At 46.1% G+C, this 26617-nt stretch overlaps 1 protein-coding gene and 1 long non-coding RNA gene across 2 annotated transcripts in view; one reads left to right on the top strand and one right to left on the bottom strand.

Annotated features, from left to right (window-relative positions):
• Window positions 1–26470, top strand: part of mipepa (mitochondrial intermediate peptidase a) — a 30579-nt gene extending 4109 nt beyond the window's left edge. The window contains exons 7-19 of the mRNA XM_048980366.1: window positions 153–309; window positions 621–669; window positions 984–1044; window positions 1469–1521; window positions 9028–9181; window positions 9563–9640; window positions 9925–10129; window positions 11228–11337; window positions 14263–14337; window positions 14767–14883; window positions 18164–18285; window positions 18806–18879; window positions 26075–26470. Coding sequence (XP_048836323.1) covers window positions 153–309; window positions 621–669; window positions 984–1044; window positions 1469–1521; window positions 9028–9181; window positions 9563–9640; window positions 9925–10129; window positions 11228–11337; window positions 14263–14337; window positions 14767–14883; window positions 18164–18285; window positions 18806–18879; window positions 26075–26175 — 1356 coding nt within the window. The 3' untranslated portion in view covers window positions 26176–26470. The remainder of the gene's footprint in view (window positions 1–152; window positions 310–620; window positions 670–983; window positions 1045–1468; window positions 1522–9027; window positions 9182–9562; window positions 9641–9924; window positions 10130–11227; window positions 11338–14262; window positions 14338–14766; window positions 14884–18163; window positions 18286–18805; window positions 18880–26074) is intronic.
• Window positions 8105–9039, bottom strand: LOC125711469 (uncharacterized). The gene is made up of 3 exons (XR_007383025.1): window positions 8919–9039; window positions 8277–8812; window positions 8105–8222 (listed from the first exon to the last, which is right to left on the bottom strand). It is a non-coding gene; the product is annotated as an uncharacterized LOC125711469 (long non-coding RNA).
• Window positions 26471–26617: the final 147 nt, after the last annotated feature.

Genomic DNA, 26617 nt, shown 5'->3' with positions numbered 1-26617 from the left:
GTTAATTTAATCAGTTTTCCTTGAAGAACAAGTATCTTTAAAGCGACGCTCATATTCGGAAATGCGTATGAGCTGCTGGGATTATTTGTCAGACTCATAGGTCGCGACGTAGCGAAAATTTTTCAGTTGTGTTTTTCACTTTTTGCCAATAGATACGGGAAGCTGCTTATAAGATATTTCTGTACCCCAACACCAAGCTGTTGCACTGTCTTGAAGAGCTGCTGGCTTTTAGGAATCAGCTTGCGCAGCTGGTGGGCTACGAGTCTTTCGCACACCGGGCGTTGAAAGGAACAATTGCAAAAACCCCAGGTAAAAAAGGCAAACCTCGTCCCTCTTTGCTTGTATTTAAACACGAATCAACAACCAAGAACAAGTATGATGGGCATCTCATGGAACTGATGAAGGAACATTGTAAACAAAATGCGAAAATGCTGCTTTGCTGCTCTTTACTGTCGTGTGAGCTCTGAAATACTGCTTATAATTAAAGGAAATACTGAAATATTTTGTATTTTTTTTGTTCTCATTGATGAATTTCTGAATTCCCAATAGTGGAAAAAAAAAATCAGATTTTCCGTGTTAACCAATATCCTTTTTCCTTTTTTTTCCCTTTTTTTCCACAGAGACTGTGATGAAATTCCTCCAGCTGTTGACAGACAAGCTCTCTGATAGGTACTGGATTCCGGGTTATTTTCACAGATTCCCCGGCTATTTACAGTATCTGACTGACCCCAGTCTTTTTTTGAAAACTGCAAAGCCTTCTGGCTCCTTGGCACGATATCCTGGTTCATAAGGTTGTAGTACGCTAATCTGTCCACAAGGTGGCATATGAAACCCAAGCTACGCTGATACAAACCTCAGATTAAGTGTAACTCGAGGACGGTTATCGCCGCAGTTGCAAAATACTAAATTATTGTACTTTTATTTTTGTTTGAAGTATTAGGGATAATATGGAAATTTGACAAATTAAGTTTTGTACTGTGTAGGACAGCAAAGGACTTTGAAATGATGAGAGATATGAAGATGAGGTTGAACCCCAGGAGCAGCGTAAGTATTATAAATGTCCCTTATCTTCATGTGATTTAACATGCCTACAACATTTGGGCCAATAGACCATGATCCATTCCAGTTGCTGTTAATCACTGTCAGGCCCATTTTCTGTGCTTTTTACAGTTTTAATTCACCTTTCATTGATGCTATTTTCCAACAGTATTTCCTAGTGTTATTTGAATATGGTTGGGAATAGTTTTCACTGTTTTCCAGTGTTTTATGCCTATGTGATTTGTGTTCTGTGAAAATAATTGTAAATCACTGTAAAGCCCTTTGTGGTAAATTAGCACTATTTACTATGCAAAGCTAGATTTGGTTCAGTGATAATGAAACACATATTAGCCATTTGGGTTTCCCCGATATGTAAAGCCTCACGTGGATAATTGCCGTAATTGTGGTCATTGTTTTTGGTCCCACCCAGGAGCTGATGCCATGGGACCACCCCTATCTTAGTGGCGTGTTGCGAGCTGAGAGGTTGGTACAACTTTCCACTGTAAATTTAGTTGTTTTTTTTGTTATCTTTTTTTTTTCTGGTGAAATGCTGCATAAAATGATTTCCATTGTTTCCTGCTTGAAACTACAGGCGAATGATTGGTGTTATTTTTTTGCAGGTAAACTGCATTGTACGGTTGTTTCTATTAGTAATGCTGAGAAATGAATTTAGGATGTAAATAACTGTAAGATGCCGATCTGTTTCACACTTTCCACCTTCTGTCATTAGGCGCACGAGTTCTACACTCTTATGTGAGGCATAGAATTGATTGGAATGGAAACCTGCGATACAAAATAGATGTAACGCACTTACATGCAGTGAAATTTGCAAAATTAGTTGAATGAGTAGAAAGTAGAGATATAAAGCATCCTGAAAGCGGAGTCACTGAGCGTGCATGCAAGCTGGGCAGCACACGCGGCGGCGAGAGCGGCGGGAATGTGCCGGAAGTCCGAAGCACGCGGGGTTGGGGGAAGATGGGGCAAGTGGTATTCAGGCACAAGGCTCATGGGATCGGGTCCCGATCTACAGTCCAGCGAATGAGCTTTATTTACAAGGACGGCAAAGCCTGTTTAGAACAGCTTTAGAAATGAAGAAGACGCATCTGTCAGATATGAGTTAATCAGTAACACATAATTCAGCTAAATCTGTAATATAGAATATATAATTTAGGCTGCATGCAAAAGTATACAGATGCTTCAGAAAAACTTCCACTATCTTCTGGGCAGAAGCACATGCATCCTGCAGTTGTATTACTAAGCAGCAGTGGTGGTTCTGAATTGTAATGTCATTACTTGAAACGTCGCAACACGGTCTGCAGTGAAGTGTAGCCATGTTAGGCGATTGTCTAAAAATGCGGGCAGCGCAATTAATGCCGGAGCGTTGGCCCCGCAGACGGAGTAAATTAGCAGGGCTGCAGAAAACGTCCCGCGCAGCAGCGCGTCGAGTAGCTGGTGCTGCAGCGGATCGAAAGCAGGGGGATTTTATTTATAATTATCGCCAGCTCTCGCGGGAAACGCAAGTCATCTGCTGCAGTGCTGAACTTGCTGTTAGCGAGAATTAAGGGATTAACAATACTTTGTATCGGTTACTTCATTAAGGGAGTGTTGAATGATTTATTTATTTTTTTCAATTTGCACTTTCTAGGTGGTGGAGAGAAAACAAAGTGTTTTGTCCGTCGGTTGTTCCAGTTGCCGGAAATTGTTCTTTTTTGCATTAACTCAACTTAAATCTGACTGTTTGATTATATTTCTTTAGAGTCACCTGCAGTTGGCACCCAATGGATTCATTTCAAGTGCTACTGTAGTGCAAAATGTGAATTAGCTCTGATTGTAAGCTAAGCAGTATTTGGGAGTAATCCTCCCGTATGTAACATACAGGCTGTATTTCCATGCATTTTTTTATGCTACATTTCAAAACTCTCTCTTTTCTCTAAGTGCAAACCTGAGAAAGGCAATGGTGCAAAATTAAGAGCTATGAGACTGTCCTGTGACATTGATTTTTCTAAATTCTTTTGGATTTGAAAGTCGGCCATCGGTGAGTGTGTCCTTACGTGGTGAGACTGGTGCCCCATTTTTTAATTCCCTATTTGGCACCTAAAATCTGTATTTCACCCCCGATTACCCATCTGAAACGCGTGCTGTCATGAAATGGGCTCCACGTTGACCTAGACTGAAATGTTGGGATGGGTGCGCTTTTATCGTTTTGGCCTCTGCGGGACTTATGGACAGTTTGTTTTCTCGATTTGTAAAGGTTCCTGGGAGGGGGGGGGCGGGGTGGTGTCATAGCCAGAGCTAGGTCGCCGTGGTTTCTGTCACCAACGTGATATCTCACAGCCAGACACAGGCAGGCTGCAAAGGCACAGCTGGTGTCAGCTGGTAAAAACAATACATGCTTAATCTCAAAGAAGACTGTTGCGTGGCATGTGAAGTATGTCCAGAGTGAAAAGATAGTTGACAAATTGTGGTCACTGAATGAGGGCCAAGCTGTTGTCACTGACAGGTGTTTTGTTTTTTATATTTTTTATTTTTATAACCTTTTGGATAATATTGTATGTACGGCAAAAACAGATGATGGATAAATTTTATTTATGCATTTCATAAATTTCATCTGCCCCGGGAAAGTCTGTCTCTGCGACCTGTGATCTGTCTTGAAGTTTGGATGTCAGAGCATTAGTCTGTGTGTTTTGGATCTTCTGGGAGCAGGACGTAATGGGCATTTAAGGTTTGGCAGACAAACTGAGCGTGAGAGAAAGCGTACACTGAGAACAGAGCCTCGCTGCGTGGGTCCGTGCAGGCTGGTATTTGGCCCCTGGTGATTTCAGCGTGCAGCTGTGTTTCCGGGGAATTAACTGCATCGCGTTGAGATTCGTTCCATCTCTGATGGAATGTCCAGACCTTCTCTACTTTGCTGGCGTGTTTCGCTTTAAACTTTAAGCATGAAACCAAATGGCTCTCATGTTTTGAACGTGGATTTTAGCGCGGTGCCACATTACGCTGTGATTTTCTCAGTTGCGGTAACTTAGTCTGATAAGTGCTAGATATTATTCAGTTAAATTTTCAGGCTTATTTTACACTTTGCTGATGAAATACTACAGCCATCAAAAAACCAAGTCCTTACTTTTATTTTGGTCATTAGATCACTCGAACCCTTGCGGATGGAAAAATTGCCTCCCCACTTGTATTTTCCAGGGCATCTGTGCTTATCCTAATTATTTCTGGAGAAAGAGACTGAAATTTAGAAAACCATTCCTTGGTTCGGTCACAGTAAGCAAATGTGCAGGCCACATCGAGTTGTCGGATCTCTCTGCCAGAGGGTAGAAGGCTTTTCGTGGACAGAGATGACCACGCCAGACATATTCCTCATGACCGAGGAACACTTTGGCGCACTACGCCCAGCAGAGAATGATAATCCGAGTCGAAAAATGTTGGATCTCCATTCTGGGTGCGTTTTCAATAGGAGGATTCCTTCTGCTATTCGTTTTTACTTGCAGAATGTTGGGAGCATGTAGACGTGAAAAACCTTAAAAAACCTCTGAACCTGAGAAGTGGCTGTTTTTGTTGTTGTTGGTCAGACTTTTACTCATTATCTCTCAAGCTGGGTCTGATTCTGAGTTCTTGTCTGTCTTCTGAAGTGCTAAATATGGTTTCCGAGAAACATGTAAATGTGTTTTCCTAATGCTGTCACACACCGAGGCTAAAAATGACAGAATTCGGCTTAATTACGGTGTTTTAAACGTTGTAACAGCGCAGCAATTACAGGTTTCTATTTGTGCCCCCCCACCACAACAGTCATGACGATCAGTCTGGCTCTGCAAGAAACTTGAGGGGGGGGGCGGCATCTTAATCTCTTGAATTTGTTGGAGATGGGAGCACTGTGGGATGGCCATGGTTCAGGCAGCTGATCAAAGGTCTGAGCCCCCCCCCCCCATTTTCCCCCAGAATCCTCCTCTGCGGGCAGAGGAGGGGGAGCGTCCCGAGGAGTACGCCTGTACTCGGTTAGGGGGAGCGTCCCGAGGAGTACGCCTGTACTCGGTTAGGGGGAGCGTCCCGAGGAGTACGCCTGTACTCGGTTAGGGGGAACGTCCCGAGGAGTACGCCTGTACTCGGTTAGGGGGAATGTCCCGAGGAGTACGCCTGTACTCGGTTAGGGGGAAAGTCCCGAGGAGTACGCCTGTACTCGGTTAGGGGGAGCGTCCCGAGGAGTACGCCTGTACTCGGTTAGGGGGAGCGTCCCGAGGAGTACGCCTGTACTCGGTTAGGGGGAGCGTCCCGAGGAGTACGCCTGTACTCGGTTAGGGGGAGCGTCCCGAGGAGTACGCCTGTACTCGGTTAGGGGGAGCGTCCCGAGGAGTACGCCTGTACTCGGTTAGGGGGAGCGTCCCGAGGAGTACGCCTGTACTCGGTTAGGGGGAACGTCCCGAGGAGTACGCCTGTACTCGGTTAGGGGGAACGTCCCGAGGAGTACGCCTGTACTCGGTTAGGGGGAGCGTCCCGAGGAGTACGCCTGTACTCGGTTAGGGGGAGCGTCCCGAGGAGTACGCCTGTACTCGGTTAGGGGGAAAGTCCCGAGGAGTACGCCTGTACTCGGTTAGGGGGAACGTCCCGAGGAGTACGCCTGTACTCGGTTAGGGGGAGCGTCCCGAGGAGTACGCCTGTACTCGGTTAGGGGGAGCGTCCCGAGGAGTACGCCTGTACTCGGTTAGGGGGAGCGTCCCGAGGAGTACGCCTGTACTCGGTTAGGGGGAGCGTCCCGAGGAGTACGCCTGTACTCGGTTAGGGGGAGCGTCCCGAGGAGTACGCCTGTACTCGGTTAGGGGGAACGTCCCGAGGAGTACGCCTGTACTCGGTTAGGGGGAACGTCCCGAGGAGTACGCTGTACTCGGTTAGGGTGTAAGCTGTGGTTTTAAATGTGACACTCATGAGTTTTCCTGCAGCGCCGATTTGATTTAAAAAAAGGAAGCATAAATTTATTAAATGCAGTTGTGTTTGTACAGTTTAAGGAACATGAATGTAAGTCCTGTTATTATAGGGCTCATTGTAATGTGACCTCAAACGACCTCATAATATTGCCCTTAGTGGCATCAGTCAGATGACTGTTCCTGCATAGAACATCAGCAGATGTGAAGGATAATCACTGTATGTTTCCTTCCATTTGTCAATTGATTTCTTTAGAGGCAGGGTGGGGTGAGGGAAGTGGCCACATTGGGAGGCCTGCACTGGCCTCTTCTCCTTGTTATTGACATTATTAATGAGCTACTTTTCCTCCCCAGCGCCCCCCAGGGGCCAATAAGCGGGCGAGCCAAAGACGCTGGATGCCGTATTTAAAATCTTTATTGCAGAAGTCGGAGCTCTGCTGGGACTTGGGGGGGCCGCTTGGCAGCTCTTCTGTCTGAGTCCCAACACGGAAGCGGCGAAAATGCCCCCAGATTATTATTTTCTCCTCCGCCTACCACCCCCCCCCCCATCCCCTTTGCTCAGTATTTCCAGTATTTTTCCATCTCTGAACAGCATCGTGGGTAGCTGTTGTTACCGAAACCGAGCTGAACAGTGCTGGACCGTTGACATTGTGTGTTTGAGGTTACTGTCATTAACAGCTAGACAGATGGAATATCTTATTTCAAGAAGTCTCCAGGTTATATTATTTTTAGTTTTCTTTTGTATTTTGCCACAGGAAGTATGATCTGGCTGACGGATCTTCTCCCTGGATGCTTTGATGACTTGGCATAGAGCTGATGGAGGAGGTGGGGGGGGGGGGGGGGGGGGCTGGTAGTTTTCATTTAATTATGTGGGGTTCGCTTCCAAAAATATGTTGGCAGAGAGTCTCTGCTTTGGGAAGGATTTGCGGAGAGGGGGCAGTGGTTGAAAGTTTTTTTGTTTTTTTTCCTTGAATGAGGCAGTGTATAGTTTTAGGTTTGGTCAGTTACCTATAAAGTGCATTTCGCTACCATCTCGTCGTCTGCCTCCCCCCATACCTTTCAGGAGGGAGAAGAGGGTGTTGGGTTTTAACTGAAATGAACCAATAGTTGGCTGAGCCTGGTTCAAAAGGTGCGATCGGTGCCCCCGAGTGGAGGGCAGTTGTGCATGTTCACGCGAGTGACAGAAGCCTTTCAGCTGAATCGATGAATCCTTCTTTTCACACTTTTATAGCTGTTTTTGAACCACCAAGGGTCTCGGTGTCACGAATGCCTTTTTGAGATTGGCCAGACTCTGATTCTCAGTATAAACTTTCAGTGCCAGTATTTTTAAAGTATTTTATCCCCTGTCTGAAAACGGAACAGGGCGGCCCACTGGCTGAATGGGTCGTATCAGAGTGTCGCACTTCCGGGGTCGGTGAGTTCGCACATCCAGTCTTTGCCTGGGTCGCCTCCAAGGTGCTCTGCTTTTCTCCCATGTGTGCCTCAGATGTTGCTCGCCCTGTGCCCAGTGCTTCCCAGGCTAGGCTCCAGGTTCACCCACACTGTATACTGGATGAGCACTTACGGCAAATGCATGGAGTAGTACTGCTTGTGGCGGTAGGGCTGTTTTCTGAAACGGCGGATACCTGTACATGCAGAAATGAGGATAGTGTACAGCATTCTCAACAGCCTGCTTAACCTACACATGCACATATCCATCCATTTTTCTGTAACTGCGTGTCCTATTCAGGGTCACAGGGGGTCTCAACTTATGTCAGTTGCCCACACCGTAGATGTTTATAATTATTACTGATAATAATCTAATGCTTGTAATACATTGTCTTGTTTCTGTCTTCTCTATGTCCATTCAACCCCCCCCGCAGTTTCTGATTAGGCATCTGCGCATTTCATTGCACATTTTATTCAATATAATTGTGTTTGTAACAAATAAAACTTTGAATAAAATCGCATCAGTGCTTCACAGAAATATGGAACAGCATCGAGCTAATCCTGACCGGCCTGTAGCCTGCTGCCATGAAACTGAGTGTGAGAGGTGTTACTTAAATGACAGACCTGTAGTCCACTGCCATGAAACTGAGTGTGAGAGGTGTTACTTAAATGACAGACCTGTAGTCCGCTGCCATGAAACTGAGTGTGAGAGGTGTTACTTAAATGACAGACCTGTAGTCCGCTGCCATGAAACTGAGTGTGAGAGGTGTTACTTAAATGACAGACCTGTAGTCCGCTGCCATGAAACTGAGTGTGAGAGGTGTTACTTAAATGACAGACCTGTAGTCCACTGCCATGAAACTGAGTGTGAGAGGTGTTACTTAAATGACAGACCTGTAGTCCGCTGCCATGAAACTGAGTGTGAGAGGTGTTACTTAAATGACAGACCTGTAGTCCGCTGCCATGAAACAGTGTGAGAGGTGTTACTTAAATGACAGACCTGTAGTCCGCTGCCATGAAACTGAGTGTGAGAGGTGTTACTTAAATGACAGACCTGTAGTCCGCTGCCATGAAACTGAGTGTGAGAGGTGTTACTTAAATGACAGACCTGTAGTCCACTGCCATGAAACTGAGTGTGAGAGGTGTTACTTAAATGACAGACCTGTAGTCCGCTGCCATGAAACTGAGTGTGAGAGGTGTTACTTAAATGACAGACCTGTAGTCCGCTGCCATGAAACAGTGTGAGAGGTGTTACTTAAATGACAGACCTGTAGTCCGCTGCCATGAAACTGAGTGTGAGAGGTGTTACTTAAATGACAGACCTGTAGTCCACTGCCATGAAACTGAGTGTGAGAGGTGTTACTTAAATGACAGACCTGTAGTCCACTGCCATGAAACTGAGTGTGAGAGGTGTTACTTAAATGACAGACCTGTAGTCCACTGCCATGAAACTGAGTGTGAGAGGTGTTACTTAAATGACAGACCTGTAGTCCGCTGCCATGAAACAGTGTGAGAGGTGTTACTTAAATGACAGACCTGTAGTCCGCTGCCATGAAACTGAGTGTAAGAGGTGTTACTTAAATGACTATAAATGTGCTGCATTGTCGTCTGTCTGACTCTCCTCTTGTAACCCCCCCCACTACAGGTATAACATAGAGCCCAGCCTGTACAGCCCCTACTTCTCCCTGGGGGCCTGCATGGAAGGGCTCAACGCCCTTTTCAGCCAGCTGCTGGGGGTCTCCTTGCAGGCTGAGCAGCCCCAACCCGGGGAGGTGTGGAGTGAGGATGTCCGCAAGCTGGTGAGAGGCCTCACCGGCACATGAGAGAAACGCTCATTTCAGGGGCAGGGGGAGCGTTTCCGCGAACTTGGTATTAGAGCGAGCGTGTGGCGGGTGGAAACTCCCGTCGTAAAGTATCACATCCAGAGTTTAAGGATGTATCTGAGATTGCCTGTAGTAATTACTTGTTACTTGGTGCTTTATGGCAGCCCTGAGCAATGCAGTGGTTTAAGCAGTTAGTAAACTTACTGTAATATGATACATCCTATTGAACAGTTGGTCTGTGGTCTGCTGTTAACTTTAAAAGGAATTTTTTTAAGACAGCACTGCCTCATTGCTGCCAGCAATATATGATAAGGGTTAATTTAGTTTCATGAAATTACTTGAAATGTTCTTCCTCAGGCAGTGGTTCATGAGACGGAGGGTCTTCTGGGATACATTTACTGCGATTTCTTCCACAGGCCGGATAAACCCCATCAGGTTGGCTCCTTTGTCAGTAATTAATCTGCACGTCATGCGAATATCGTATTGGGTATGTTTCTGATTTTCATGAAGATGGGCAGTTGTAGCGTAAGCTGGTGATTTATAATTTCATAACCATACGCTGTGGGTTATCTGGTTGATTTGGGTCAAGAACGTTTAATAAAAACGTCTTCATCAGATTACCTCACACTTCTTTGAAGACTTTTGAGGCCACAGTGATATGTGGGGGACGTGACATCGAGCAAAGGTCTTCTGTAACGAGGCTCTGCCCCGATGCCTAGGATTGCCACTTTACCATCCGAGGCGGGCGCTTGTTGGGGAACGGAGAGTACCAGCTGCCGGTGGTGGTTCTCATGCTGAACCTGCCGCAGCCCAGCAAGAACACGCCCACCCTGCTGAGCCCAGGCATGATGGAGAACCTCTTCCATGAGATGGGCCACGCCATGCATTCCATGTTGGGAAGGACACGCTACCAGCACGTCACAGGTGAAGCCTAACCTCCAACACTGGCGTAGGTTGTGGGTTCCAGCCCTGCTCTGTAAAAGTGTCTTCTGCAAAACCCCATGCCGTGGTCCTTAGAGGGCATTCTGATGGTTTTTAAAAAATAAAAAAATTAGCCGCTAACTTGAATCCAAGCGGTTGTACTTGAGTTGGGGTTTCTGGTTTCCGAACTTGTTCTTCCAGGCTGAGACTGATGCACGTCGCATTTGAGATCATGCGGTAGGAAGCTCTCGGTACCTGGAAAAGAGGGCCTGCTTTGGGTGGTTGTTTTTATTGTTTTTAAATGACAGATTTGTTAGTTACTGTGAATCACAACTGACACGTCTGATTACATTTCAACAGGCATTTCATAGCCGGGAGATATATTATGAGTTTGTCAAGGGTTGTGATGAGATGGGGAAAAAAAGATATAAATGCTGACATCACTTCTTATGCTATAGTGGCGTGAAGAAGAAAAATCTGTAACACTTTACTTCGAATGCATTATAGATGACAGCTTTACCTTTGTAATGCAGTACAAAGCATCCTTAATGCTTACTTCAACCATTATAATGCATTATGAAGGCACCTATAGTGCACTATAGATGAGAGCTTTATTTGAGCTTATGAAGTATTATAACCAGCACTATAATGTCTTATGACTTTCAATAGAAGATGCAGTAATGATATATTAATTCTTATACCGAGCATTATAATGCATTATGAAGGTAACTAGAGTACATGATAGATGAGAGCTTCTTAAGGCCTTCATAATGAGTAAATAACATGACACATAATATAATATATAAATACGTTTTACTAATGTTTATAGCCTTATTTATAATGCTTTATGAACGCATTATAATATGTTATGAATGTGTTCATAGATTCTTATAGACATGACATTCATAGAAAGTGTAATCTTTTGACTGCTTGGTTGGAGAGGACCTGGTGTAAATTGCCTTTAGTTGATGGTGATTTTTGCTTTTTATTTTTTTTTTTACCTGGCAGACCAGAGATGGGACACAAGGAACGGCTATTTCATGCTTTTAAAGCAGGTAGCGATGGGGAGCTTTGCATCTAAACACTCCCTCCATCTTGCAGGAACTCGATGTGCGACAGACTTCGCGGAGGTTCCCTCCATTCTCATGGAGTTCTTCGCCAGCGATTACCGGGTGGTGAGCCAGTTCGCCCGCCACTATCAGACGGGACAGGTACGTCTCCGTCCGTTTGCTTGTTTGATGGCTTCTCTCTATCTTCTGGATCGTACTTAATGCCGTTTAAGTAAACCTGTGGGATGAATCAAATACTGAGTTTGGTAAGGATTTGTAACTGGTTGATTACTGTTTTAATACTCAGAATATAGCATTCTGAAGAACAAAATAAGCTGTAAATTGGATACAAACACTTCAAGCCTTATAAATAGCTGTCAAGACAGCTAAATGATGCGTTTTTTTTCACTTTATGGTATTTAGACTTGGCCAAAACAGAAACCGCAAAAATTATTTTAAGCATAAGGTTTCATTCCTTCTCTGCAAGCAATTAATGCAAGCAGTTTTCAGAATTGTCATTGTCTGTGCGGCAGAACAAGTGGTGGGGGGATTTTTATTCCTAAATTACTTTTTTTTATTATATATTTTATGTATAACGTATTTTGAATATATTTAATTATACATTTTCTATCCAAGGGCTTGAATCGATTCAACATCTACACATATTAATTATCTAATTTGATGGGAAGGATGTATACCCATTGTCACTGTGTTTTCCCAGAAAGAAGGGGAAAATGCTGAGGACTGGGTTTAAAAAATTACTCAGGACTGGATTTATATTTACATCTGTACCATTTCCTGTAGGCATTACACTTTAATAGTCATGTGTCGTGTTTATGGTCCGGCGTGTCACTTACTGCAGTATTTGATGTATCTCAGCTTGCTGCGTTTTTGCCTTTGTAGAAAACGCTTCTAGTGTGCGTCTCTTCCGCAGAGTGAGGCTGAAGCTCCCGGAGAATTCTCCTTTTTTCCATAAGCTTGTGTAACGTGTGGTTTTGCTTCTCTGAGATGTGGCGGCCAGCTCAGCAGGCCCGCGGCGCCATCAGGAAATTACTCCAGTGAGACCCAGTGAGCAGCCCGCAGTTTAAATCGGTTCCAACACGTGACCGCAAGCAATCATCTTTCAAGGCGCATCCACCCCAGGCTTCCCAGTCAGATTTTTCCAGCTTGAATCTGATATATTTCATGTGCTGTCCTGTTATTTTTCCCCCCCTTCTTCTTGCTGGGGACCCTGTAACATTTTGGGGGATCTTGTCACATTTTGGGTCGTCACTGGGAGCAGCGATAGCATCTCTGAGCCTGTCATCATCTTCATTCTCATACTGCTCCTCACGGAGAGGGTTGCAGTGGCAAACAAATCAGGGCACTCTAACTCGTTCTGGGGTTTCCCCACACATTTCCAAGCCAACAGGGAAATATAATCCCCTCTCAGCATGTCCTGGGTGTCCCCAAAGGCCTCTGCTCAGTGGTACGTGCCCAGAAGGGCCCACTTGGAGGCCAATCAGGTGGCATCCTCATCCGATGCCAAAACCACTACAGCTGACTGACTCTCCAGTTCTCTGAATTCTGATTCTGCCAACCCTGTGGAGAAACCTCACTTCAGCCACTTGTACCCATGACCTTGTTTTAACAGCCATCAGCCTCTGCTCATGACCGAGTGTGAGGATAGGGATATATATTGACTGGTACCGCAAGCCTCATTCGTCGATAGCAGACCTGCCCGGTTCCCATAAACCTACAGCTACCAGACTGATCCACCCGTCAATCTCGTGTTTCTTCTTAGCGTGTATTTCTTTCCCCAAATCCAGTCGAAACAAAACCACGCCCGTGCCCGAATGGCATGGTGTAGGTGCCACGCCCCTGCACATGATGCCTACCTGTGGGGTTTAAACGCGTGAAACTCGAACCGTGGAGTGGACGCTAGACTGTACAGTACTCACAGAAGAGCAGCTCTTACTCATCACTCAGTCACTAAATACGGATGCGTTTATGCAATGAAAAAGTTAGGAAATAAATGCTACCACCAACTCTGCGTGTATTATTTTTTTTCTGATCAACGTATCATCTGGAGAGGGATGGTACTCCTTTGACACCGTATTGGCATGTGGGCGTGGTGCTCCCATCATTTGTGATCCGGGTCTCAAGGTACTTAACCTCCTAGACTAATGGCATACTCTCCCCTTACCTGATAGGGACAGTTATCTCTGAAAGACGGACGTGCAGATTCGTATTCCCTCTGCATCAAGTGTGGGCTGGAGATCCTGGTCAGGTGGAAGCAAGAGCACCACCTTTGCTATCACACCCCCCCCCCATTCTGGACACCCTTCCAGCTATGGCTGTGCCTTGATATCCTGCCCATCATGAAAATCACATACAAGAATGGTGACATGACACACCCTTGCTGAAGGCCAACACCTACTCCAAACGACTTCAGCTTCATGCCAAGTATGCAGACTCTCTCGCTGCATTTATACGGGAGCGGAGCAGCACACCGTAGTGCCCCTGTTAACCCTCTCCCACTTTATGTACCAAGGCACTCGACTGTATGCCTTCCGCAAGTCCATGTAGACTGTTGGCATATTCCCATAAACCCTCTCACAAGTGTGCGAGGGAGACGAGCTGGTGCACTATTCCAAAGCCGGGCCAGAATACAGAATACAGAATCACATTGTGTTTCCTTGGTTCAGCCATTAGGTGGGGCCTCTCCTCTGGATGCCTGGCATCAGCCTTCCATGGGACGCTGAGAAGTGTGATTCCTCTATGGCTGGAAAATACCTTTTTTAGGAAAATAGGGATCACCGCCCTTTCTTGCTAATCCAGAAGCACATTTTGATGCAACTCCGAAGAGGCCTCTTAGACATCTCACTCCAACAGTATCTTTTGGGCTCAAGGTCATAGTCTGGGGTCAAGTGCAGTGCCAGTTGGGTGGCAAGCATGGGCAAGAAGGACCTCGGCAGATCTGGGCCTGTCCGAAAAAAGTGAATGTTTTAGTTGAAAAGATCGCGAGGACTCCTGGGCATGTTCTGATTCACACCCATATTTCGCAGGCTGACAATAAAATTTGTGTGTCTTTTCTTTTCCTTTCAGCCTCTGCCAGAAAACATGGTGGCTCGTCTCTCCGAGTCGAAGAAGGTGTGCGGCGCTGCCGATATTCAGCTTCAGGTAACGGTGTGGTCGCAGGGTGGGTCGGCCGCCTCGCAGTCCTACGTGCGACGGCGTGCAACGACGGCAGCGAAAACTGCATTTAATTACGGAACAAAAAATTACTGCAGCTCAGGTACTATGCAAATGACATAATATTTTAGTTTACAATTCTGTGTGTGTCAATAGTTTACACCTGTAAATACACACCCTAATTTAGCATACAGTTCATATTTTCGTGGGTTTCTATTACAAAAATATAATCAATAGTGTCTGTAAAGGCTGAAAGACCATTTAGCTGTTTGACAAATTTAACACTTTAGTCTCTATTTACTACTGTGCTGAAATAAATTTGTCTGTAATGCTGTAGTGTTGGAAACGGGTTTAGTGATAGAACTGCAAAAGTAGCTTTTGATTTTCCTAACGTTTATTTTTTTATTACTGTGGCAGGTTTTCTACGCTGCCCTGGACCAGATTTACCACGGCAAGCCCCAAAACCGGTCGACGACAGCCATTTTGAAGGAGACCCAGGAAAGGTTCTATGGCCTGCCGTACGTTCCTCACACGGTGGGTACCAGGGTATCGCCAAGGCTGTCGGCACTCTCCTGGGGGGGGGGGGGGGTCCGCCACTCACAGAAGACACTTAGTCGTTTCCGTGACGATGCTGGAGCATCCTCCCCCCATTGACAGGTGATGGGTACCTGATGTTTGATGGGGGTGGGAACCGATTGGGTCAGTTTGACAGATGGAGGAAATCCAAGAATATCAAGAATATAGTTTTTATTGTCTAAGGCAGCTGCATTTTGCTGAATTTCTCCCTTAATGTTTGTCCTTGTAATAATGAGTGACTGGCGGTCTCTGCCCACATTATTCCCAGCCCTGGGCTGGTGTGTAGCCCAGTCTTGCAGCCTATAGAGCAGTGTTTGCTCCCTCCCAGCTTCCAGCAAACACATAAGCAATCCTGAACACTGAATACCTGGTGCTGATCTGTTGGGAGCTGAGAGGGAGCAAAAATGTGGACTGTCTGGGGGTCACTCGGGACGGGAGAGTAATTATTTAATGTTTGGGCTTTCGAGCACAGCTGGAATTTCGTTATGCAGTGAAATGCGTTAAAAGCCCAATTTAGTAACTCCTTGACTCTGTCTGTCCTTCATGAAAACATGTCCGCTGCAGGCTTCTGGGTACTTAGGACAGGAGTAATCAAATGGTAAATGGTGAGCAGCGGTGGGCGAGTTCGCCTTTCCGTTCCTCCCGGTCTACAAGATTAACCTCAGGGAACCCCCCCCCTGGCTTTGTTTGGCTGGTGGAATTTGGACTTTGGGAAAAAAATTATTAAGTACCCCTGTTTAAAGACCTATCCTAGGAAACACAGGGCATAGGGCAGGGGACACCCTGGATGGGATGTCCGTTTATCATACTGTTGGTCTTTGATGCTGTGTAATGACATTTACGCATCCATGTACAAAAGGAAATATCTGAGAGGGTTTCTGCCTCTGCTCTTCTGATGAATAAACGCTGACTGCTTTAACACAGAGAGCGTGCCGTGCAGAATCACCAGCTGGCCCCCCAATTATGTCAGCTACATATACATGAATTATTTCAGACTTCAATGGTTCACTTTATGGGCCATGATACTAAAGCCCCAGACTGCTGAAGAGGCAAGCCGGCCCAATCAACTTGAGTGTCTCTGGAAAGCCCCCCCTCCCCCCCCCCCCCAATGAAAACAGGCCAGCTTTCTCAAAACATTGAAACATCGGAGGCCATCTTTTAGCTGCAAAATGAGGCAGAGAATATACAGGGAGGTGAGGAAAGGTTATTAGAGCAGTACTGGAAAGGGAATCCCCTCCAGTTATGTGACGAAGGTGTAAGCAGAGGTGCGTAGATCAGGTCCTGAAGGTAAAGATCCAGACCAACATTTTGTTTCAACCAACCAGTTGAGCATAAAGAGTCACAGTCACAGAGAACTCAGCTGGTTGGTTGAAACAAAATCTTGGCCTGGATCCCTACTTTCTGGATCTGAACTATCCACCTCTGTGTAATGGTGAATGGATCCTGAATGATGCCATGGGTCGGAAGTGAGAACAGGGCTACGATTCGGGTTCTGTTCCTGGACCCGATGATGCTGGACCTCGGTAGGGATAAGAAGCACGTTCAAAGTGTCTATAATCTCGGTGCGGTCTTGATGTGTCATCGTCAGGTGCGATGCTGTTTAAACAAGGGGAGGTCAGTACAATTCTCCGCATGACTCACCTAAAGAGTTGGATGTTTTCATCCCTACTGCTCACTCTCTTGCCCCTGAGCCAGTGAGCCAGGAATAAGGGCTTATAAGCGTTTTCCTACCTTTTTTTTTAGCATCTCTGTATTTTCCCCTTGTTACCAAGCTTCCCATTGGGTTTGAAGTTTCTCTCTTGAGAAGAGCAGACCGTCACAGTAAGGGTGAAAACGGTAGTTACTCTTTTTCCTGACATGATGTTTTTGCGGACGTGATGGATGGACCGCGCTGAGCGGTTCGGGCAGCACTCAGTGCAGATTAAACTTACTAAGAGGCTTTTGAGAGCTCCGCATTTTTCTATGAAGCCTCTTACAGTCTTAAGACCTTCCATATGTTCCCTGTGATTAAAAAAAAAAAAGCACACACTTAATTGGGTACAAAGATAATACTAACCTATCATTTAGTCATGAGGCCAAACCAGTACGGCAGCATGTGAACCTGAAAGGCCTTGAAGTGCTGCTGGAAACAAGAGGGGGGGGGGGTCGGGAGTTCAGATTATGAATTAATTTTCTGTTATTAATGTGTTGATGTTCCTTTTGCACCAAATTATAGCCAGCTGAAAGTCTGAAGGCGTAGGGAGAAGTCCTGGCAGGCTTGAGAAATAAGCCATTAAATCGTGCTGTGAGAGAGTACGCTGACAGTCTTTGGGCTCCGCTGACTCTATTCACGTTGTCGTCCTCTTTTCTGAACCACATTTTGAGGTCCTGACAAACGGCGATGACAGTTCCCATGCTCGGCGATCGATGTTGGCCAAAGGAGTTGCTCGGAGCAGAAGTTTGGCTACTTTTCGTCACCCCTACCATCACGACCCCTCTTGTTACACTAAGCAGGCTTGCTACAGGACGATGGGAAAAAGCACCCAATTCGCGGTACATGGTAGCCGCTCTGGGCCGGTCTCGCTTTCAATGCGGTGTGAGGAACACGTCATTGTGGAAGAACTCGAACTTCTGTGCAACCTACAGAAACGCAGCGTACAGACAAACGTAAACCAAAAATGTTTTTGTCGTATTATAATCCATCTGTCTGATATCAGATCATTTGCTTTTTCGACGGGTATCCTAGCATTTCGTATCCCTTGTTATGCCTGGAGGATAAAGCAAGAAGATATTTAAGGGAAATAACGCAGTTTTCCAAGAACTGATGCGTTTGTTGTTGTTGTTGCTGCTGTTGCTACTTTGCCTTCTTGGTGCCCGGATCCAGTGAGACACTCGTGCCTGCAAAGGCGGCGAGGAAACACCCTTAGTACACAGGTCCCCAGTGCGCGGGAACCGGGGCAATCTTGCCTGCCGTAACACCAGCGCGGGCAAGTCAGGTCGTGCCGGCGTTCGCACGCGCGTACACCCTCCCGGGTCGCCACCTGGAAGCCTGGGAATTGGAGTGCTGTTGCTGTTGGGTCTGTAATTTACTGGAGCTTTCTTGACTCTGGAGGGTGGCCTTTGTGTGTGTGTGTGTGTGTGTGTGTGTGTGTGTGTGTGTGTGTGTGTGTGTGTGTGTGTGTGTGTGTGTGTGTGTGTGTGTGTGTGTGTGTCTGAGTTCACTGGGTGTCTTTATCTTGTTTTTCTCTCTTGCTCACAGGCCTGGCAGCTGAGATTCAGCCATCTTGTCGGCTATGGGGCCAAATATTACTCATACCTCTTGTCTCGGGCTGTGGCCTCCATCATCTGGAGACAGTGCTTCCTCAGGAACCCCCTAGACAGGTAAGAATCCCTTAATTGTAGCCTCAGCCTCTTTAATGCCCAATCTTAATGTGTCGTCTCAAGTAGCATGAAAACGGGTAATTCGCGCTGGAGAATCCCCCCCCTCCCCCACCGCTGCGGCCAAACGCCATGTGAGAGGATAGTTTCTCACACACACACATTTAATCTCTATCAGTATCGCCGCTGATTTTGTTTCCATCAGTGTCTGCGATGCTTCTTTCGTGATGCATCTGCTAATTGCAGAGATGGCAGCTGTGACTGGGTTAAAAATGGTCTGGCGTTTGGGGTTCAGAGCAGCCTGCTTTGCTCTGCACCAACCCCCCCCATACACACCCCCAGCTCAGGTTTGATACCCAGCTCTGTTGGCTCTCCATTTTCTGGCAAGGGGGCACGACAGGAGAGACTCAGAGCTCGGCGCAGGCCTGGGGGCAAGCAGATCTGCTGGAGACTTCAGGTGCCTGTAATCTCATCTGTCCTCCTCCCTTTCTCCTTCTCTCTTTCTGTCATCCCCCCTCCCCAGGGAAATGGGAGAACGCTACCGCAGAGAGATGCTGGCACACGGTGGCGGAAAGGAGCCCATTCTCATGGTGCAAGGTAAACATTTCATACCCCTCGTTGGCATGGGGGGGGGGCTCTTCCCACGGCCCACAGGTGGCCTGGTTTTCGGTTATTGGGAGGGGTGATTCAGGACCCCAAACGGTTTGCTCTGATGGAACTAGACTCGACTCACATGTGAGAAGCCACACTCACCGTCGTTTGGTCCAAGGCTCGCAAGCCTGAGCAAGGCCCTCGCTTGCAGCCCAGCCCCCCCCACACGAGGAATGCCGAGCAGAAAGGCCACGTGTACAGCTTAGTTCATTATCTGAGGTACATTTATATTAATCAGTTTTTTCTGCAGCGTCGTTCAGCATCAGGCGGTCAGGTTTGAATTCCAGAACTTTGTTTTTTATTTATTTAAAAGTTATACGCAATTCATGAAACCTATTGGACCCGTAGCACAGAATGTCCTTTGGCCTTGCGGCGAAGTCGTTTTCGGTGATTCGGTCACGGATGATGTAATTATTCGCACCTCTCTGTGTCGGCCAGCACGGAATTCCGCCCGCCGATCGCCGTCAGACCCCCGTGCCGTCTGCGCAGAGTCTGCGCAGATGTGCAGTCGCAGCAGACAGTCCTCCTCGCCTTTTTTTCCCTGCACGTCAGCCCCCTGATTTCATTACCTCCCATATTTGCATGTTGCTTTATAAGATTTGTCCAACGCTGCCGTTTCCCTGTTGCCAGAGATGCGTGCAGAAACATGAGGACAGGAACATTAAGCGAGGTTCAAACAGGGGCGTGTCCGCCAGTGCCGAATTCTTCGTCGCCGGGTCAACGGACCACGCTGTACGCCTCTTCAATTAAGACTCCCCGAGGATCCCACCATCCTTCTGGATAAATCTTTTAACCCATAATCCATTAGGCTTCTTCCCCCTCAGGTCACACGCGGGAGGAGTCCGGTAGTCATGGCAAAAGTGCGATGTAATATTTTAATCCCGGAGCCGCTCAGTTCTTCGTCGCTGCTATCAACGGTGGTATCTCGATTTCACGTTTCGTGACGCTCGACGTCAGCGCAGATGTTTCTGACGGCGACGAGAGAAGGCGCAAATCGAGATATTTAATGTCAGCTGTCAGTGTGGGCAGGTTGGAAAGTTCCAGTCTGTCAAGCACTGATGACAAGAGAACAAAACCGGTATTTTGTGGGCACGGGATGGGTGAGGGGGGGGCAGAAAGTGAATCTGATGACGTGCAAGGATCTTTATCATTCCCTTGGCTTCTCTGTTTAAGGTTTGGGAGTGATGTGAAACTGAATGGGTGGGTGGGCATGGGGGTGGGGGGGGGAGTGCCACATAACCCATGTGGCTCCGTGCCGACGCCTGCCCGATTCAGAGGTCAGGTGGCACTGAAGTGCATTCTGGGTGTACTGGCATCAGTAAGCGATAGGTGATAGAGTGAGGCTCTCTGTTAGCTGAGCTGGACCACATAGAGGGGGCTTTCATGGCCCCTGGCCTTTCCCACAGCCCCTCACTCAGGAAACAGACTCTGACAATGGGGTACCAGGTACCCAGATTAAATCCCAAGCCAGATCTCTGTCGCAGTCAAGCTGGGCGCAGGCGGGACCGTAAAAGTCCCTATGTGAGTTTTAATGTCTTAGCTCGCTTTTACTAACCAGCATTGGTACAATTTTTCGCTACAGTTTTGCATAATCCGTGTTGCTCGATTTTTGGAAAGGCCTCCCAGTCCTCATCTCAGAGCCTCCTTAGTCTTCAGGCACACGATGTTATAAGGGCAGCGTCTTCCTCAGAAATCTGCATCGGTCAGTGGGTGGGCGAGCCTGCCTGGGTACCTGGAGATCTGTTCCTCAGAGACACATACAAGCCTCCCCCCCCCCCCCCAAAACCACTGCTTTGTGCTGTGTTTTTAATGGTAACTGAGGAGAAAAAAGTGAATAGTCTTCCAAAGCTTCAAAGACATAATTACAGAGGCAATAACAAAATAGTTTTTTTGCCTGCAGGTAGAATGGAGGTAATTGCTGGCACTTCAGCATGTTTTAGATGGTTGTAAATGCAGGCAAAATGAAAAGTTCTGGATCAACCAAAAGGCTCTGTTGGACGGGGATGTAACTCAGTATGCGCGGTTCGCTTTCATTCAACCTGATATTTTGAATGAGTCGCAGAGGCTTACTTCCTCAGTCGGTGTGGGTCTTTGAGATGAGTTTTTCAGGAACAGTGAAGGAATCACCACATGTTTACATTACAGAAACAAAACATTAAAATATTAGTGTGTATATATATATATATATATATATATATATATATATATATATTTTATTTTTTCTGTGCTGCACAGCTGCTACCCAGGGTTTCCTGAACAGGTCCTGACGTATGCTCCTCCAAGGCAGTGTAAGGTGTGGTTAGGAGGGACACAGGGTGGGTAGACTCAAAGCGAGAAAATCTCTCGCAGTCCCGGACATGTAAAGCCTGAGGTGCGGCAGGCATATGGGGGGGGCGGTGGGGGGTTGGTCTATTTAACAAGGCTGAACTGCAGGCAAACTAGTCATCATGAGCTTTGATGATGTTCTGCAGAAGAATCGCCTTCCCCGGGGTCACAATTAACTCTGAGCTGTCGAGGTTTCAGATGGTTATCTGCTAAATTGTGTCTCCCACCACCCCTTCAAAAAATAAATATTTCTTATGACGTGGTTCAGCTTTCCGCCTCCGTTTGGGACTGCCGAAGATTTTTCTGTTGCAGAGCAGATTTGGCATTGATTTCTGTGCCAATTTTTGATGCCAAATAACTTTCGCTCTTCCTAAAACTAAAAATCTGTAGTAAACTAGTTACGACATTATGTAAGGGTAAGGTTAAAGACAAGAATCTGGACATCATACTCGTACTCAGTTATTTTCATGAACGATTTCAGGTCTTTTTTAGTCTTACTAGGTGGCTGAATAAGAAGCACTGATACCTCACTCCTGGGGTTCGATTCCAGCCCCCACTCTGTGTGTGCAGATTTTACATGCACTGCACAGGTGTCACACATGTAGACATACTGTACTGTAAGATGAGTCTGCATGTATGCTTTGCCTTTAATGTGCAAGCGTGTGCGTGCGTGCTGTGTGTGTGTGTGTGTGTGTGTGTGTGTGTGTGTGTGTGCAGACATTGTGGGGACCAAGTGTCTGCACAGTGTGATAAAAATCTGTTTTTTGACATTGTGGGCACCATTCTTTTGGTCCCCACAAGGGGGGGGTTAAGGTGGTCATTGTTGGGATTAGGGTTTTGTCCATAGAAATGAATGGACAATTCCCACAGAGATACGAGGACAGGTCTGTGTGTGTGTGTGTGTGTGTGTGTGTGTGTGTGTGTGTGTGTGTGTGTGTGTGTGTGTGTGTGTGTGTTTGTGTGTGTGTGGTATAGGTATACCTTACCTTGTGGGGACCAAAAATCCCGGACCCCAATGAAAAAACTAAAAATGCAAAAACTCTTGTATTTTGTTTGGTTATTTATGGTTAGGGGTGGGAAGGGGTTAAGGTTGTCATAGTTAACATTAGCATTTTTCCCATTATAAATGAATGAGTGGGCCCCAAAAAGATTTGATTACACGACTGTGTGTGTGTGTGTGCTTTTGTTTTCATCTGTCTGTGTGTGTGTGTGGATTGGCCCTCATCCAGGGTGTTCCCCTGCCCTTTACCACCTGGCATGCGCTCCAGGCCCCCGCACTGGATTCACTGTCAAAAGACAGATGAATTTTTTCCGACCACATGAGCTTTGAGTTTTGCCAGCAGTGTTTCTTTAAATATCAAAGTACATAAATATTCTGTGAAATTATTGATGCCTTAACCCTAGGTTGAATTTAACCTCCCTGCATGCGCCACCTTCTTCAAATAAATTTGGCCGACAAATAGGATGGAATTCCCATGGATTTTACTATTTTATGTCATTAACCAAACCCATCGCTTTGTTTTTCGTAACATTTTCCAGGGTCTTTGCTGCTCAGATTCATAGTTATCCAGCTCCACTGGGTTTTAAAGAAATCCGGAATTCTTACTGCTCACAAAAACTATTGACACAGCAGGGCATACCACACCGTCCAATCACTACCTTGACAATGACCCCCATGTTTGCTTTTCCTTCACTCCTAGCCTAGAAAGCCAGAGACTTTTGAATGGATGGGAGAAACCATTCGAGCAGGTTGTAGGGGGATCATTTGCCTCAGAGGCTCTTAATCCTAGTGAGCATCAGTGAGTTGGATGCTGGGACACCCGAGCTGAAATACCGCCTATGACGTGTGAAGACATCGGCTGTAGTGCCTTCTCCAGAGGAGGAACAGGAAACTGTACTATAAAGAAAACATTGCGCTTTCAACAGTTTTATTTACGTGCTATGAAGTAAATCATTTTATGTTGTAGTTAGACATGGGACCACAGGACTATAGAGCAAGATGGGGAACAAGTTGTTCCAACCCATATTTGTGCTACATAGCCTAAGGCTCGAGATCATTGAAAACTATTCAGACTCAATGGCTGCCAAATTCCACATGCACTGCCGATGTGGGTATACGTTTGGATGTCAGGCTTATTTTTTTAATTTGCCATTGCTAATAAATCCACCAGTAATCACGGCTGTATTAAGAATAAGGTCAGGTTAAAGGGATTTTTAAAGGGATTTTCTCCTGTCGCCTTGGCAGTACTTTGCTTTCTGAGATAAGAGGCCTTCTTTGCCCACCATTTGTCGGTGCCTCTGGGAAATGGAGAGTAATAACATCCTCGGGGCCATTATATCCACTCATCGCGGAGACGTCGCCAGACCTTGTGGACATGCACCCACCCCCACCCCAGGCACCAGGCTTTTCTGAAGGATCTCGGCAGCAAGTTAAGGAAGGTCTGGTTGCTCAGAGGAGGGGAAGAAACAAGTGAGGAGGTGTGAAAGCCTTCCGTGCGTAAACAAGACCGCCTCCGTGGTTTTTGTTCCGGGGGATTTCGGTGCCGGACTCCGACGCTGAGTCCTTTGTCTGTGTCTCTGAGGCAGATCCATAAACCTCTAAGCCGTCTGAGATGAAAGCGGCTGGTGGAATGGCACGGCACGGATCCCGATACCATGCAATTAACTCCGCAGTGTGTAATTACGAGCTTGGGAGTTCTTGTTTGGTCTTCCGACACAAATGATATCACAGTCTTCCTCCAGCAAGCTTTGCAGAATGACACTGGGCACATAATGAGGGCTATCTCTTTCAAAAGTACCGTAATAGGGTTTCTCTTCCTACGGTTCTCAGGTTATCGTGAAATCTTCCGACACCTTCTGGGACAAAGCTAAACCGCATCTCATTTTATTACCAATATTCCATCTCCTTTTGTGAGAGGCAGGAAAAGTCAGAGGGAACAGTTATAAAAGTCATTAGCTGGATGTCATGCCATCTCTGCCACTGAAAAGAATAGAACCAAGAACTAACACAGTTTATAGTAGGACTGTGCGTCATAATTACCTCGGAACCAAAAGTGCTTTCAGTGGGTAGCCAAAGTCTGGCGTGAAATTCTAGTGGCTGGATCCTAGTACAGTGGTTGATGTTTTCCATGGATTTTGCCAGCAAAACCGCTTTTCTCTTTCCCGGTGAAATGAACCGCATGGACAGATTCGGTCCCTTGGATGTTTCAAGCTGTGATTTTTTTTTATTTTTTTCCTTTTCTTTTTTTCTCTCTCTCACCCCCCTCCAGTCTCTCTTCAGTGTTTGAACAATAAAGACTGGTGGCATTCTGTCCTATCGCAGGCCAGACGCCATGCCGTTTGGGTATAATGGCCTGTCTGTGTGTCAGTGCAGCAGGCAGCTTCAAAGCCTGACCCTGCAGGTTCCCCGGGCCAGGGTGTTACTGCAGGCTGTGTAATGAATTACTGCGACGCTGCCACAGCAGGTAAATATAGGCCAGACCACAAGAAAGATCGCTTACACCTGTTGAGCCAGTTTCCAGATCCGTCGTTACAAAGTCTCTTGTATTGTTCCAATTTAGCAAGCTTTTCACAGTGTGATACACTTCAGACATGCAAGTATTATTTGTTTAAACTTTGTTTGAAGTAAATTAAGATTAGCGTTACAATTCTGCCTCACAGAGTCAAGCAACATTGTTGCTTACGATTCTTGCAAGAAAAGGCGTGGGTAAAGGGTGCACTAGCAGAAGACTAGCACCCTCTGCCACATTTGTTTTATAAGGACCAGGGCCTGTAAGGGTTGAGTTTGCACACGTACGTTCCGTGTCGATGTGCATTATGCGGTACGAGCTGCGATATTGCTCCACACGCCATGCGAGTGCAGAGGGACCAGACTTCCGAGCTTAACCAGGCGGCGGCCAGTGACAGACCACAGAACACGGCGCCCCACAACAGGGGCATGAGGGCCGAGTCCCACGCAGCATTTACAAGGGGAGAGCAGGGCTGCTGCGATTGCGTGACTCACAGGCGGGAACAGCTGCTGATGCCTTAACCGCACAGGTGTGAACCACCCCCCCCCCCCCACCCCCACCCCCCAGCTGAGGTTTTCATCAGGCAGCTCATAAAATACCCAGACAGGAAATGTCATAACCAGTGCACCCAATTAATTCTGCTATTGCTGAGGTGGACTTTCCACAGATTCATATGGGTTATATTAGATTTGACTGTAACTGGTAGCTATGCTTTATTTCTTAATAATGTTATATATGTTATATATTTCCTCCTCATATATTTTCTTTATATTAAAACCTTCAGTAACACTGTCTATGTTTGCCATGTCTATAGAAATCTATGAACGCATTCATAACACATCATAAAGCATTATAAAATATAAATTATGTATAAATATTAAAAAGGCATATCATAGTCATGTTTATTCTGCAGTGTGAATGCTTCTTGAAGGTCTCATCTCTTATGCACTATGGATATGTTCATAATGCATTTCAAAGCTTCCTTAATTATCATATCTACCATTGTAATGCATTATCATGGTACCTATAGTGCATTATATATAAGCTTAATTGGAGCTTTATATGAAGTATTATAATCATCACGGAAACCTTATGACTGTCAATAGAAGATGCTGTAATTCTTTATTAATTCTTGTACTGACCATTATAATGCATTATGAAGGTATCTATAGTGCATTATAGATGACAGCTTCAAATAAAGTGTTACCAAACCTTCTTTATGTAAGTAAGAGGAACATTGAGGAGATTATTAATTTAGTACTAAGTTTCTGATGAGCCTGTAACTGTCTTGTCTTCTGTTTCTCCAGGCATGCTGCAGAAACGTCCCACCATTGAGGACTTTGTGGACGCTCTGGTAACGGAACTGAACCCAGACTTTGAGACCTTTGTAATGGACTCTGAAAGCTGAAGGACCCATGGTCTCTCGGGACGTCCTAATTTATCCCTGAGATGGCACTGATTTTTATCCTGTAAATCTACATCCCATTAGCCAGAACTTCACTCCCAGTCTCGCTGGACCCTAAATCGCACTACTGAACCATTAACGACGACGCGAGAGAGCAGTGGGGGTGAAATGGTTAGATTCGTTCTTCCTAACATCTGCCCAACTTGCTTTGTCCCCAAAGAATCCAAAAGAATGTGTACGCATTTCTTCCATTGTGTAATTTGGGGTTTGGTGTCTATGAAGATTTTTTTCTGTTTCACTTCTTGCTTTGATTTATGCTTGATAGAAGTACTTTCATGTACTGTAACCATAGCCTAATATTAGTGAGTATGAAAAGTGTTGCATAGGATTTGGGAAAGTTTGAGACCTATGGCCAACTGCAACATTATTTTGAGATGCTGTACAG

The sequence above is a fragment of the Brienomyrus brachyistius genome, chromosome 17 (assembly GCF_023856365.1).
Source record: "Brienomyrus brachyistius isolate T26 chromosome 17, BBRACH_0.4, whole genome shotgun sequence".
In the NCBI taxonomy this organism is placed as follows: Eukaryota; Metazoa; Chordata; class Actinopteri; order Osteoglossiformes; family Mormyridae; genus Brienomyrus; species Brienomyrus brachyistius.
This window is presented reverse-complemented; position numbering and strand designations above follow the sequence as displayed.